The sequence below is a fragment of the Epargyreus clarus genome, unplaced genomic scaffold (genome assembly GCF_041222505.1).
Source record: "Epargyreus clarus isolate Ecla_fem2 unplaced genomic scaffold, WU_Ecla_fem_2.2 ptg000002l, whole genome shotgun sequence".
Classification (NCBI taxonomy): Eukaryota; Metazoa; Arthropoda; class Insecta; order Lepidoptera; family Hesperiidae; genus Epargyreus; species Epargyreus clarus.
Window position 1 is genome coordinate 10,151,254 of NW_027332210.1, and position 16,757 is coordinate 10,168,010.

At 35.2% G+C, this 16,757-nt stretch overlaps 1 protein-coding gene across 1 annotated transcript in view; it reads right to left on the reverse strand.

Annotated features, from left to right (window-relative positions):
* Positions 1-855: 855 nt before the first annotated feature.
* LOC140747518 (sodium-coupled monocarboxylate transporter 1) overlaps positions 856-16,757 on the reverse strand; it is a 33,565-nt gene continuing 17,663 nt past the window's right edge. The window contains exons 3-10 of the mRNA XM_073080029.1: positions 7,845-7,987; positions 5,671-5,873; positions 4,403-4,534; positions 3,476-3,835; positions 3,028-3,158; positions 2,472-2,722; positions 1,947-2,086; positions 856-1,436 (exon numbers count right to left, since the gene is read on the reverse strand). Coding sequence (XP_072936130.1) covers positions 1,076-1,436; positions 1,947-2,086; positions 2,472-2,722; positions 3,028-3,158; positions 3,476-3,835; positions 4,403-4,534; positions 5,671-5,873; positions 7,845-7,987 — 1,721 coding nt within the window. The 3' untranslated portion in view covers positions 856-1,075. The remainder of the gene's footprint in view (positions 1,437-1,946; positions 2,087-2,471; positions 2,723-3,027; positions 3,159-3,475; positions 3,836-4,402; positions 4,535-5,670; positions 5,874-7,844; positions 7,988-16,757) is intronic.

Sequence of the window (16,757 nt, forward strand, 5' to 3'; positions counted from 1 at the left end):
AATATTTTATACTCTATATCACATGGATGTAAGTTATTCTTGGACCAAACATTATAAAATAAATAAAGTTATTACTTATCTACAAATTATAGTTTTAGAGTTTACAACTCAGTTTTAGGACTCTACTTAGTATCCCATACGATACTATGACCCTGCTGACCTCATAGATTAGTAAAGATTACTCACTCCTAACAAGAAAATGTAACCAGTTTTAATCTATTTTCGTGTTTGAAAAATATTAAAAAATGTAGTTTAGAGCATAGAGAATGAAACGATATTTCTCCGCACTTTTTCGTCGATGTCGTGTTTTTGCACCACCTTACTGCACATGTCGGCGTTGTTCCGCGTAAATTACACCATGACAGCCATTAAATGGCTGACAATGGTCACCTTCCTTCAATTACAAGGCAGTGAGATCTCTATACTTATCTATGTCTCACCTATAAAAGAAATCATAATTCTTCAACAATTTATTATTATCCTGCTGGCCAATGGCTCCCTAATGAGAAAAAATTACGCAATAGTCCACCACGTTACCCGAATCTAGATTGATTTCATTTAACTTTGAGAATATGCAGAATATGCATTAATTATATGAAAAAAAAAAATATATTTTTTTTAATCTGTAGATTCTGTTACAGTCTTAGCATAGTATGGATATAATGGGTTTTAATTTTATAGTGTTAGACCATAAATATAACAAAATTACTTCTCTTAGGAAAAGACGATGCCATAATTTGGGCTATAACATTATCAATTTTTGTGACAAAAACGAAGCTATTTTTGACAAATTGGCATTTGACAATATTTGGCGAAATTTTACAATTAAGGTAGGTGAAAATACGAGTATGAAAATACGAGTAAGATGTAAGAGATGGAACTTGTAATTGGAACCGGCGCTCTGCAAGTTCGAAAGCAGCCGATTATGGCCGATCATCTTTTTCTAAACCTCAACATAATATTTACGACTCGATAATTTACAGTCTTCCTTCATTCTCAGGATATTACAAATATTTTCAACAAACTACATAAACATTGAGCTTATTAATACTACATAAATACGTACTAAATACAATCACAGTCTCGTTCTTACTGGCGACTCCCGTGGCTCATAGGCCTCGAATAGTTTACTAGAATTCGTCGTAAAGACGGGCAAAGAAGATTTTTCTTCTTCGACGGTTGTTTCAACAGTTTTGTCAGAAGGCTCTTTGTCTTCTGGATTCTTCTCACTCACATCTCCAGTGAAGACACGTTTTCTTCCTGGCAACTTGCGAGCGAGTTTCGCCACAACGGGGTGGAGGAGGCGTTCCTCGAAGATGTCGTTTTCGTTCGCAGTCAACAAACCGACGACGTTGCCGATTAACACACAGACAAACGTGCCGATCACAGCGTACCACATGTAGGAGACTGAGTAGAACTTCATTAGTGTACTGAACCTGTGGATGACATATATTTCAATATTTAAATGTTCAATAAGTAGGAATATTGCTTTCTAATATATAAAAGCGATAAGTAACAAAGCATCTGTCCAAGGTGTTAAACTTGGAATTACATAAAGTTGAAGTATTTCGCGTTGCTCCTATATAGATTGAGGTTGAGAAATTTAAATTTAAAGTTAATATATAAAAGCGATAAGTAACAAAGCATCTGTCCAAGGTGTTAAACTTGGAATTACATAAAGTTGAAGTATTTCGCGTTGCTCCTATATAGATTGAGGTTGAGAAAGGTGAGTGTTAGTGGCGAAAAGTTTTGAATGTTTTCAAACGGCCTATAAGGCTGTCGAACTAACATGCGCACATTGCGTGGCTTCATTTTCGGTTACTCGTAAGTAAAATTGATTGAAAATAGTATCTGTTATATACTGACTATACAAAAATAGGTATCAGCGTCATCTTACGAACACAACATGAAAAAAACAAGTTAAAAAAAATTCAACTACTACTTACACAGGAGACTCAACGGGGTGCCTTGGCATACGCGTGCTTTCGATTTCTTGCAACAAGGGTGCTAAATGCGCCAGGGTCTGATTCACAGCCACAGGCAAAGGCTTTGGACCCAGAACGCTGGCAGTTATGTTTGAGCATTTCTGGAAAGTAAATGAAAAAATAGATAAATTACAATATCTGCTACCAAAAACTACTCTTAAACACATCGTCGTCAACCAATTACTGTCCCATTGCTGGTTACAGGTTTTTTCTTAGATTGCTTGCTACAAACAGGTAACTACAGCATACTTTAGCATGCGGCAAAAAATAGATCACTTCTATAATCCTATAGCTTTCCTAATTACACCTTTCAATCCAGACCACCATATGGCCAAAAGTTCAGCAAGCAAGAAGGAAGCAAGAAGGTTTAAATAAATAGCAAAATTTGCTTTGTAATAATTAGTGCTTCTCCTAATGTGAATCGTTTCATGTTTGTTCTCCTTCCCAATTATTTTACTATCCTATTATAAAAACTATAAAACTCACCTCAACAGATAGCGGTAGCATAGCCATATCATCATTCACGTACAACAGCCGCCCGGTCGCCATCCAGGCTGTGATAACATGTGCTGATATCATGCCCCACAAAGCACCCTTGCCATTCGCCAGAGGAAATAGCGCGGCTAGGAGAAATACTCCGAGCAAAGCGCCAGATGTCGCTGACGTCACGAGCAGAGAACCTTCGACGACGCCGCCTACTTCACCCACACATAGAGACAGACCGAAGATTAGGAAACCTGAAAATAAATGGGAGTTTGTATCAATGAGAGGCGTGCAATTATGGGGTAAGTAATATTTTTGGAAGACTGTATTTCTGGTCATGGGTCTCTTTTATACAACTTAAACAGGTTAGAAGCATACTTTAGTACCTACCTAGGTTTAATGCTGATTATTATTAAGGTTAACTTTATAATGTTTTCAGCAGTCAATAAACTTGCACTTGGACGACGTGGTGGCTACCACGCGCGACACGAGTAGTCCTATTGGTACATAGAACTATTGGCGCTAAGATAATTGTAATAAGATTTTAATATTTCCTCACCATATACAATTCCTATGACCTTGATAATGGTAAGTTGTTGCTGATCACTGATTCCCTTGAAGGCTGGTGCCGCCGACACGAAGTCTTCCCACGTGACCGTAGATAACGAATTGACATTCGACACCAGGAAACTATAAATGAAAAAAATAATATTAACTATATTGTTTTAGCATGATTTCTACTTAAAGTATATGGTGGAGTCAATGAAAATATATTCATTCAAAGAAGGATCCCGTGTATGAAGAAAATTAAATTATGTTGTGGGTTTTTTTAAATAACTTTCCGTACTCTTAACCTTCTATCTAATCTTGTATTTATGGATTCTGCAGTATGCTGCTATTACGAAAAAATGATATATAAACCAGGCCATTGCCACACTAATGTTAAAACTATTTGACTACATAATACTTATACTAATTAATCATCTTTAAAGGAAATAATAACCAACCTTAAAGCTCCATTGAAAAGGCTCCCCAAGAAGAATCCAAGCATACCAGGCAGGAACGTAAACTGATCTTGAACGTAGTACGCAAGGACCTCATCTGGGGCGACAATTCTTCCTGCTAACAACGGGTCACAGTATCGGTACACGCCGTATATGGCCATACCAACAACCCAGGACAAGCTGAAGAGGAAGAAGACAGCAGGAACGTTGGCCAATAAAGTCCTTTTGACGCGTGTCTCACTGGACATGGAGCAGTAGCGTTGGACAAATGTCTGCTGGCAGCCGTAAATGGAGACCGACATGAAGAGCTGACCGATGAAAGCGGAGAGCGTGTCCACGCGGACTGTCGGATCCCATGTGAAGCTGTAATCGAAAAATTTAAGTTTGAAGACATTTTAATGTAGTAGAAGTAGACTACCTAAGTAAGGAATGTAATCATATTAAGCCACTGCAGTTTATTGATTAACGACCGTAAGTATGATAAGAACCCCACACGAAACTGCTCACATGCTTTGATATGTCTGAGTATTGTGGACCAATATGGACGTACCTCCTCATCTAATCCTTGCAAAAAGTAACAACAAGTATAGTCTGCTATAGGTATAGTCCGCGCCAAACTACTTGTCTGATCCTTATATAGAAACGAGTCGCGGGTAAATAGCTGTGTTAGTGTGCCCTTACGTTACGGATCATATACTAACTAAACCTGCGCGCAACAACTTCAGAGCAGACTAGAAGTTTGGCGCGGATAATACTTTAAGTGCGATAGTGCAAAAGTTATACCCACAAAACAGTAATTCCCGTGTATTCCAGATTTAGTAGGACATGTTTTGATTTGATGCATATTTAGTTTTTAAGAATATCAAATAAACTGAATTCTCGTTTAGTCTATTCGTTTGCCATCAAAAGAAAAAATTCAAAAGTCCTTACTGGAAGAAGTCCAGTCTACCGCCATCTATATTTTCCTTAATGACAGTTCCAGGTCCACCAGCCTTCACCGTCGCTTGCACGATGAAAACTCCACTCACGAGCACCATCGTTAGAGTTTGGATCACGTCAGCCCTGGAACAAGGAAGTAACGTTTATTGTAACAAGAATAACTTGAAATGTACCTTACGATTTAAATACAACGTGACCAAAATAATGTGAAACGGGGTTAAAATAATCAGAAGATATAATTATCTATTGCCAACTTTTCTTACGACCATTAATTATTTTCTATCTATCCAAAGATCAAAGGATGATCATTGCTAGACAAAACATTGGATAAAATGATTATAATTAATAACAGGCATCTGTTAAAAGTCACAATATAGAAATCATTATAATGATAGAGTTGAGATAGACACTTTAACTTGATAATTCTAAAAGTTATGTAGCAAATAGGTATAAATATGATATTAAGGAAAAAGTCAAAACAAAACTGGTTCCAAAATAGACCCTTTAAAGACAAAAATCAAAAAATTAAAACATTTTCTTGTACATTGTTCGTTGTTTCTTAGGTAAGAAAATGTTATTTTGAAATCATTAAACACTTAATGAGAGATACTTTTATAAAGAGTGACAAAATAGCCCATCCGTAGTTCCTCAAGGAAGCAGCCCACACACGCCCACTGCGGGCTATGTCACGTAACATGCAATAAAGACCAATAAAGATCATAGGAGTATTCAAGACATTAAACTTCATACGCGACCAAAGAACGAAGATTATAATTGCATGTAATAAGAAGTACTTAATGAATTACGTTAATTATTTTAGTATGTTAAAATAAAAGTACGTACTTTAATAAAAAGTTTGAATTAAAGTATAACCTTTTTGTGATTGTGTAAGTTACAATTTACCTTATGAAATTAACAACTCACTTAATTCGTGTGTAATAAAAAATTGAATAACATTTTGTGTTACGAAGTTGTGATAGACATTTTTTTTAAATAAACCTTTTAATAATTAGCTACTATCGCCTCGGACATCTGTAATCAACCCCTGATAACATTATATTCCTACCTAAGATTAAACACCGATGTGCCACTACCCCTGAGGACTCAGTTGATACCTCGGAAGTATGTCTCACTTCCACACCCTTCCGACCAGAACATAGCAGCGCTTAACACTGCTGTTATTAGCCAAAAATAGGTGTGGTGGTGGTCGGAATCGAACCACACAGTGTTCTACCACCTTAAAGGTGATGTTGAATTACCTTATAGCAGCAGCCAAGCCACCCAGCAGATTGAAGACGATAGCAACTATAGTGAGGGCAGCAGCGGAGGCCCAGTGCGGCAGCCCCATGACAGCGTGGAGCGCCACGGTGGGCGTGTAGACCGTCACCGCCAAGTTCAGGGTCTGGCGGAGAAGGAACGTTGCTGCTGCGATGCGACGCACCCAGGTGGAACCGAAGCGCATCTGGGGAGATTAATAATAAAATTATCTTACTACAATCCTTTATGTGGTATGTATGTCTTGTTTGATGAAAGTTTTGTGAAGTTTGATGGTGAAGAAAAACATCGTGAGGAAACCCGCATAACAGAGACGTCTTTTAAAACTTTTCAAAGATCTTGGGAAATCATTCGATATGGACTTGGTCAACACGATGGACTGATAGAAGACCCATGGCCATAATTGGTTGATGATGATTATTATGCAAATAGCGGATCAGAACTCTTTACATACCTACTACATAACCATCTACGACTAACCTTTAATTTTGATACAGATTATTAATGTTTTTTTCCGCTTCAAATCAAAATCTATCAAACGTTACTAGCCCTAATTGTAATATTTCCTAATAATAGAATATTTTGTGGGTTAATCACTCCGATAAAGGAGTCATTTGACTAATTTTAGAATACGAACAACACAAAACAATTAACTATAACTTATTGCATTTTTATCAGGGTATGTTTAATTGTTTATCTTAAGAGGTTTCTCGATCTTTAAGGCTATTAAGGGTTTTCTCACACCTGAATTGGTTTTACATATCGCATCTGTATGCTATGTAGTTCATTAAATCAATTAATTAATTTAATGAACTACATAGCAATTTTTAGATAAACATTAATCTCCTCTGTTTTCTATTTATATCTAGATCTTAAGTTTTTATCCTTTGGTCTTTTTTTTTTGCTTTTTTTTCCTTTGGTATATATGTGTATGTGTATATTCGAAGTAAAGTATTTTTCTTTATTTCAAAATGTTAATTACACAAAAAGCCATACATGAAGATATCACTATTGACAATTAAATTAAAAACCTCCTCGAACTTCACTTTAAATTAATTCTTTAAAATTAAGTACAATGCCAATACAAAAATGGTTTTTAAAATTATATATTTGTGAATTTGTACGATATTAGGTATTTTGAAAACGTCTACATCAATTTTGAGGAGCCACTTATTTAAAGGTAAATAATTTTAGAGTAAATTTAACAAGCTAACATTTAATTTATTTATTTAGAAAAAGGTTATAAAAAATAAATAATCCAATTAATAAATAAATGAACAGTTTTCATTTAAAACTATACAGACTTTACGCGAAAATTAATTTAACTGTGTATAAATAGTTTCATTTCCAAATGACGTACAGACAGACACCTCAATTTCACTCATTCATAGATCTTATATGTCCGAAGCTAATGACATTTTGAGTCATTACAAAATGATATTTGTTTCGTAACTCATCATTAGTGAGGTTAGTAATTGAAATATTCTGATCTATCTAGATTAATCTACAACGAACTTTATCAGTTTTTGTATAAGCCACGTAATGATATTTCTCGCATAGTAGTTTCAATAGTGTAGGTGTATTGAAATTAAAGTATCAACCGAACAGTCCATTTCATGACAAATATAAATTACAGTAGTCAACAACAAATAGAAATGCAGTCCTAGGTTCCTAGGTGTTGTCCCTGTAGTTCCGGGACCAGAAAAGGGCTACGGTATCCCAGGCCTATCGTGAGAGGCGACTAAAAGGGGCTTCCGGGGTTGTGGGCGGCAAAAGTCGGAGCTCGAACCGCCCGAAAAAGAAAAGGTCGCACGAGCGACATCCCGTGGCAACTGCCGCCGCCACGACATCAGTCGCCAGCGATGGATCCCTACAATCTGCGACCGTCAGCGACTAATGACTAGCCACCCTTAAAACTAATTTGGGTTGACTCGTGAAAGTGTATTGGTGTAACCGCACAGTTCAACCCAGAATGGAAGAACGCCTACACACTACATACTATTATAAGGCAAATATAGTTTTCCCAACAATATCTACGCAATGGAATTACAAAAGGATTTACCATATTAAAATATTGTTAGAACCAGTTACCATCTCAAAATGGACCACGATTAATGTAATGCTATTCCTGACAGTTGAAGCTTGCAGCAGAACTGACCTGCAGGTACTCATACACGGAGTTAGAGTGCAGCCTGTAGTAGACCGGGATGAAGATGCAGCAGACCAGCGGGAACGCCATCATGATGCCGTACAGCGTCTCCCACATCGCTGACCCGTAGTAGACCAGCTCTGATGGAAAGCCTGGAAGAACAGAAAGATTTTAGATAACACGCATTTTATTTTAATTTGCTTTAAGAAAGTGGATGAGCAAGAAATCCATTGGATGGTCAGTTGCCACTGTACTAATATAGGTTATTACTGTCCCACTGCAAGGTACGGGTCTCCTCTCAGAGTGAGAGGGCTTAAGGCCATAGTATCTGATTGGCAGGCCGAGTTGTCTACAATGGTAGCTAAATCTGATTGGATCTACCTAAGACCGGTAATACACATGTAACCATCGCTGTTGGTATATTTATTCCTGAGTACTAAGTAATGTCCCTTGTACTTAAGTTTCTACCTTACTAATTCCCTTTAAGCTAGAATACAGCAGCGCTGAATTCTGCTATAAGGTTAATAAACAATCAATTTATTAATGTTGATGACAATACAGGATCTCTATCCCACTTTTACAAAAAACATCCTGAACCCAATTCCTGAAGAGTAGTAAAACAATAACTTTGACAAGACGGGCCAATGTCTGGGTCAAAAGCTCCAATACTATTCGGGGTAGATTTTAGATTTCTAAGGGACATTCACTTATCAGGTGGTCTGCTACCTTGCAAACTACTACTTTTATATTAAAAAAGAACTACATAGAGTTCTTTTAAAGATACTCAAGACATTCATAAGTGTTTCATTATCTGTTATTTTCGTCCATACTATTGAAACAAGTGGCTTCATATAGTATACAAGGGCCAGGTGTAACGTTCACCTGTTTTGTTTTGTTTATTCCAATTGTTTTTTAAATTTCGAATGAAAAGTGAAAACGTTAAAACTCGTTTTCTACACTCATAATCCTACAGTCGGATTTCGTAAATGTTTTAGACACGACGATAATTAAACAAGACACAGACCAGAAAGCCAAAATAATTTAGTGGTCCGACCATGGACCTAACCCGGACCTTTGCGTAACAGACTGGTGACTCTGCTACGCGGTTTGTTAGTAAGATAATATTATGATAAGAGTAAGTAGTAAGTTTTGAAGGTGGTAGAACCCTCTGTGGTTCGACTTCGGCGGCACCACCGCCACACCTATTTCTACCTAATAACGGCAGTGTTAGGCTGCTGTGTTCCGGTTTGAAGAGTGTGGTAAGGGAGACAGACTTTTCCGAGGCGTTCCAGCTTAGTCCTCAGGGGTAGCGGCGCATCTGTGGACGACCTCAGGTAGGAATATCTAATTCTAACTGGGGCTGATTACAGATGTCCATGGGCGGCAGTAGCCACTTACCATCAGGTGGACTGCATGCTCGTCTGCTACTCCTATATTATAAAAAAAAAAAAAAAAAAAAAAAGTTAAGAACTCGTACTCGCATAAGGGCTCGTACACAAAACTGCGATGCGACGCGATGCGAATTCGCAACGCGACACGAATTGCTGCGATGCGATTTCGTGCGCCAAAATGTCTCCCAGAGTGACCATTCCTTCGACGACCGTCAACCGTACTGAACTTATTTTGAAAACTAGGTCGTGTCATAGTTCGTAAAAAGATGTGTGCACTTTTGTATTTGCTTAGGAGATACAGGAAAGAGTAACAAAGAAAATTTTGGGTTCATCCATTTATCATATATCATTTTATATTTAGTTTCCCAAAGAACAGGGCGCTCCTCAATCAGTGATATAAAAAAGTCAACGACGTACTTTGTCATTTTTATACATTAAAGTATACGTCTTCCCACTCAACAAATACAGTACCCTTACCAGGAGTTTTTACGTTTCGACAAATATGACTGTTTTGGTATTTGTTTACGTATTCGCCCATACAAATTCCAATCAGCGCCCCTAGCGGATTGTGTCCGAACTAGAAAATCCTATGGGCCAATACGTAAACAAATACCAAAACAGTCATATTTGTCGAAACGTAAAAACTCCTGGTAAGGGTACAGGTCTGTGCGTCTTCCCCACACGCTGTCTTAGAACGAACTAAAAATGGCGTCAACAAGTGTGACGAAACATCGCAGGAATGTGCGATGTGAATTAATTCGCAAGTTCTTGCGATGCGTCGAGGGAGCTCGCAGATTTTAACAATGCGACGTCACATCGCAGTTTTGTGTACGAGCAAGTTTTGTGTTGTGCAAGACTCAGCACGGGACTGGTTAGAGTATTATTAATCAGAGGAAACTTTTGGTCCAGTGGTTGGTCTTCAAAAACTAAAATGCAAGGGTAAACAGCAACAGACAATAAATATAAAATCCATTTATAATTAGATACCCTCAAAAACACAAAATAGGAACATATTAATGCTTAGCTATAATGTTCTACTGTATGAGATACTGAAGACAGTAGTACTCTGAGTACCATCGCTAATATTTCAGCTCCATGTTAAAAAATAACTTTTCCTAGGAAGGCATGTTGACATAGAATCATTCATCATATTATGTGGGGGCGTATACGGCACTTAAAAGGATCTTTAGTTTTCATAACTTCTTTTTATATATTACTTTTAATATTGTAAAAACGTAAGTGCCTCCGTAACACGTACGTAACATTCAAGTAAAAACTGAACAAAACTACACATCCTTAGACAAAAAAGGAAGACGACGTCACGTCTGCATTACAGTACCTACAGTGTGCATTTGTATAAAGATTATGGATTTATAGTAGTTTTTATGAATGTTGTAAATCTGAACTTTGTAAGTGTTGTCGAATTATTTTTGCTCACTTATAACGTGGCGTTGTAATGTAATTATATTTTATGCTTTAAAAGTTATACAACTAAGTATCGCTTTTTCGAGATTATGCTTTGTACTGCACACTATCAATCTTATATTTCAATAATTTGTTTCAGAGGCAAATAAATTTATAGATAAAAAGTAAAAAAAAAAATATTATTCTCAGATAATTCTTTCATTTGCTAGGTATATCAAGAGGAGGCATAAGAAATATCCGCCATATTTAATTTAAAATAATGTTTTAGGATAATCATGTACTCCCTATTAAACGTCTATGAAAGTTTTAGATCAATCGGTTGAGAATGATTGATTTAAATATTTGACCAGACCTGACTAACAAGGAAAGTTCAATAAAAGCTAGTAAGAAATATTAAAAAAAAATCACTGTGAAAGAAATGTAGATTCAGAAGACTATATTTTAGTCTATATGTTTTGGTCTGAGGTAGCATTATAACGAGATCGATTGTCTACGACGGTGAAGGCCGAACCACCCTCTTGGCATCTTTGTCAACAACATTGCAATTTTAAACTGACTCATTTTATACATACATAACTATTTATAGATGGGTGCGAGACGTGGTTTAACTTTAAATATTTTGTATATTTATTCGTGAATATAATATGTACCTACTATCGTCGTTTATTAATACTCAGTCTATCTTAATCTTGCTTACCAAAGATCGATATTAGACATTATTTTATATGAAGTAATTGTCAAAATAATTGCGTCCATAACGACCATAAAGGAAAGAAAGATTAAAAATCGTACTGTACTAGAGATACCCATTTGCAATTTCGAATAGGTAATTATAATAATTGACACTACAATTAACATTCCCTTAAAATAATGTATTCCTTACACATATTAATTGAAAGACAAATAACTAAAATAATTTAAATTTAGTGCCTTTGCACTAAATTTTAATTATAAGTTCTATTATATGTTATATTTTGTGTGCATAAATAAATAAATAAATAAATAAACTAGTATATCAATTGAAAATGAATGAATGATAATGAGTAAACAATGTAATATAATGCAATGATATTAATTTACATAATAGTGACAAGTAATAAGCAAATATTTAATTAATAATTTACAGATAATGCACTAGAAGGATGCGAAATGAAACGCTTATTTAATGTATGACTCATAGGAATAATTAATTAATTAAATTTCAAGTACAGCAAGTTACTGGAAAGGGTACCAGACCACAAAATTTTACATTTTATTTATTTTTAGTGTTTATTGTTGTAAAGCTACTAGCAATTTCAATGAATTACGATTTAAGAAATATAAGCCTGTGAGAGATGGACTGACAGCGGCAGCTTAGTAATAGTTTAGTTTACACCTATTTCTATATAATAACAGCAGTGTTATTATACGTGTTATTATAGGCTGCTGTGTTCTGGTTTAAACGGCGAGGTAAAGGAGACGTACTTTTACGGGGCGTTCCAGTTCTTAGTCCTCAGAAGTAGTGGGGCATTTGTGGTTGACCTCAGGTAGGAATTAAATCCTCTCTGGGGTTAGATACAGCTGACCATGGGCGGCAGTAGCCACTTACCATTAGGTTTAATGTATGCTCGTCTGCTACTCCTATATTATACAAAAAATTGGATTCCGTTCCTACCTTTTCGGTACGGAAACCTAAAAAATATATTTTAAAATAGAACATCGTTTTTAACAAAAACATGATAACATCATGACTTACCAACACAACATTGTTCAAAATAATCGTGCATCGAACTCTCGTAAATAACGAGACGTGAACATAACATTTTATGGCACTTCCAATACATACCCGTAAATGTATATGTTAATTGTTTTATGGGTAAATCATGAGGAACTACGTGTTTAGTAAGTGCAGTAATTAGTAAGTAATTTATTAACAATATCTACGTAAAACTGACAATGTCGTAAAAACGCCGATTGGTCTAGAAGCGCACAATTTTACACATGAGATCTATAATATATTTATTTATTTACTCAAAACTTACATCTTACATTACAGCCTTACCTAATGCGTTAGTGTAGTGAAAACAAATTAATTAAAATATTGATAATTAAATTAAATATTAATTTTTAATAAATTAAAATAACAAAAAATTCAAATTAGTCAATAATTATATAATAAGTAACGATTATAAATATATCCCTTTTTTTAAAAAAATCATCCCTTAAAGGCGTTAAATAAAGGGAATAAAATTTATATCTGCAGAATTTGATCGCGTCAGGAGCAAGCCCTGGCAGACAAACGTTTTCCTATTACGAAGTTATCCTAGAGACACCTATACACTATACAAACATAATCTTAAAAAATCTGCAAAAAGTTAGTTTTATATAAAAAAAAATGTTTTATAAAGTTCTTACATAACTAATTTAATGACTACGCTCAAGTGTTCATATTTTGATTTTAATATTATTATTTAAATTTATAGATTAATAAATTTATATTAATTATAAATTCATTAATTTATTAATTTATAAATTAGTTAATTTATTTAAATTAATATTATTATTAAAAAAAATATGTACTTCGATTTCTCCTAAAATTTCTGAAAAGTTTTTCATAAGAAAAAACTTCTTTAGGTATTTCTCCTAAAAGCTGTGTTAAATTTTTCCTAAGTATAAATCGATACAAGAAACCTATTTACTCTCACAACCTGCTCGCATAAGAACGTGTTTATCGTAATCAGATATAGTGTCTAACCGTCAGGCAATTACCACGTGTTAGCATTTCCAATTGATTGTCACGTTGCTACAACACTAGGGCTTTTAAGTCCATATTTTGTCGGTCCAGTGCCCACATATCATATGACCATGAACTGACCTATACTAAACATGTAAATTATATACAAATGTAATATAATAAAGTTTAAATTGCATTATAAAGAAGATATTGTTTGTTTTTGTTTGAGCTCTCTAGGATGGTAGGATTAAAACAAAGTTTTTGAATGTTTTGCGTCATTTTTCATTTTTTTTTCGTGTAATGGTAGCATTTTTATATAATACTGGGGGCCTACCACCATCTTTTAAAAACCATCATAATTCAAGATAGTTTTATTTCAATATTGCATGGAAAGTAATTATTTATAAATTTAGTCGAATTATGGTACGAAATTTCAATGTATGATTAAAATAATATTGTTTTTAGAGATGGTAGCAACCCCCTGAAATAGCAAACACGCAACTGTTAGACTAGTTAGACTTTATAATACGAGTATTACACCTGATGGTAAGTGGGTACTGCCGCCCGTTGTCATCTGTGATCAAATCAGTATAATATAAGAGATATCCTGAGGTCGGCCACAGATGCATTGCTACTTCTGAGGACTAAGTTGGAACGCCTCAATTTGATCGTTTAGTTATTGAGTAAGGTTTTAGCTACCTTATGAAATCGTTAATCTTAAATTGTAGATAAAGCTTGGCCTTTTTTACTTAAGTTGATAGTGAACAGCTTACTCTTTAATGTACCTTCTACTAATCCTACTCTTACTTCCACTTGCCCCAGTGAATGAGTAAGTAGGGTAGTGAGTTAGTAAACGTTAATAAACGTAAAAGTTAGTAAACGGGTAGTTATTAAACACTGGCGGTCACCCATCAAACTTGACCACGCGATATCACTAACTCTGTAGATCAGTTACAAACTAAACAAACAGCTATGTATTTCAGTATATTGCAGTATATACAAACTAAATAATAACACCAACTTCACTTCAAATAAGTATACATAATACCAGTAATTATTTATAGTAATTGTCATATTTTAGCCGCGAAACAAACGGACAAAGCGACAATTGTCGTAATGGTCCTGACGCGCACGAGAGCGCATCTACACGTTTGCTACAATTTCACGCTTTACGGGCCAGCCTAATCGAGCCATTACTTTGATTTGCAAAGATGAACAGACAGAATGATGGGTCGTTTAAGCTATATTGTAATTATACATTTAATTCTACCTGCATCGTTGACGTGCATACTTATCGTTACATCAAATTGTCACGGGTCATATATGTTTGAACAAGTCTGGTTATTTTTAGTTATATATCTTTAGGTGTCTACCGAAGAATAAATGACATTTTGACGTACACGAAATTTCACATAATTATGTAACATCACACGAAAAGAACAAACTTAAAGGAAATCTTTAAGTTTTATTTACATCTATATACTTTCAGAGTGTCAGGCACATACCGTGTCAGAAACCGTCAGACATAATTTTAAGACTACGTTACAGAAGATAGTAGAACCCTTTGTGGTCCGACAACGTCGGCACCATTGCCACACCTATTTCTGCCTTATAACAGTAGTATTAAGCGCTGATGTGTTCTGGTTTGAAGCTTGTGGTAAGAGAGACATACTTTTTTGAGGCGTTCCAACTTAGCAAATAACTTAGTTATATCTTAACTTAATAAGAATATCCATCCATTTACTAAATTTTAAAACATTTTTAGATATACCTATATGGCTTTGTAAAGTTCAAATAACCAGGGCCGGATTTAGAGGCCTTGGGGCAACAAAGGAGTGGAGGCCCCCTGGCCCCAAATTATTTTCCGAATAAAATGAACAATTTTTTCAGTAAAAAATTCCGATGTCTCTATTGTGGGGGCCCCTCTTTTGTGGAGGCCCTAGGGCTGCTGCCCCGGTTGCCCTCCCGTAAATCACCTTAAATAACACTGACACTGACGCATTGCTTACAAAGTTTGTCCCCTGAAGGTTTGAATAGGAAAACCTAACCTTTAATATTATGAGTTGTATGCATATAATGTGACATTATATAATATTTATTTATATTACACGTCAAGTTAGTTACAATAAAGTTAACTGACGCATGTATTCTATACAATTGTTTTTCATTGTTATATAAATTACAAGATTAGTCCACTAAACAAATGTTGAACTAAATGTACTACATGATTCAAATATGAGCATAAAATATTAAATTTACTTACTTCCTGTTTTGATCTAGGCAGACTTGGAGGAAATATGTCTGGCTAGATATACTAACCAGACATCCAAACCAGAACCTTTTGAAGGTGGTAGAACCTTTTGTGGTTCGGCTTCTCAGATAGGAATACCTAATCCTATCTGGGGTTAATTACAGATGTCCATGGGCGGCAGTAGCCACTTACCATCAGGTGGACTGCATGCTCGTCTGCTACTCCAATATTTTAAAAAAGAAACCTTTGTATTTATGTTCTGGGTCTGGGTGTTTATGTAGTTGTATGTGTTTATCATAGCCTTTAAGTCTATTGGTGCAAAATGCTAATTTTTAATGTGAATCAACCTTCGAGAAAAACATTTCTAATCATGTTTCTTTTGATTATTTTTGCACCATAGTAGTAGTTTCATAGTAACGCGTATTTTATAACATTACAATTTGTATTCATTAACTTAAATAAATACCAGCAGGTTTAAGTTCATCGTACGAGTGTCACTCTCAGGGGTTTACAAATGTCTTTGGCAGCAATGGCCATTTACAATCAGATAAGCTGCATGAGCATTTGCTACCTTTTCTAAATTATACTTAGAATTCTACTTACAATTAGTGTTATGACTAATCGCTTGGCACATTGCTTCGAAGCGAAGTAATAAGCAAGACTCATAAAACCAATTATTGTGTGAAGATAACGATATTTATGAAATTAAAGTTGTAAACGAGCATGCTCTTCGTGATGGTAAGTAATCGCTATCGTGATTGGAGTCCTATTGAAGTCAGGTGAAACGCCCGTTATTAATATTCAGTCTATCCAGTGTTTTGCTAATCAAAGATCGACATTTGACAATTTCGTCTAGATATCGTCAATTTTCCTTTTTTATAGGTAGAAATTAGCAGGTGTGACTATGCTCGACATATTGAGAAACCTTTTGCTATAATGCCAGAGATTTTTCTTTCTAGAAGATATGCACCTCAGCTGGTAAGTCGTCAACTCCATATACATATATTACCTCCGAATCACTAAGGGTTCTACCATATTTCTACGAACCCAACAAAAGTTGACTCAATCTATTGTTTTGCAAATATGTAAAACGATATGTACGAACAATGACTAATATACAAAGTGCAATTTAAATCCATAGT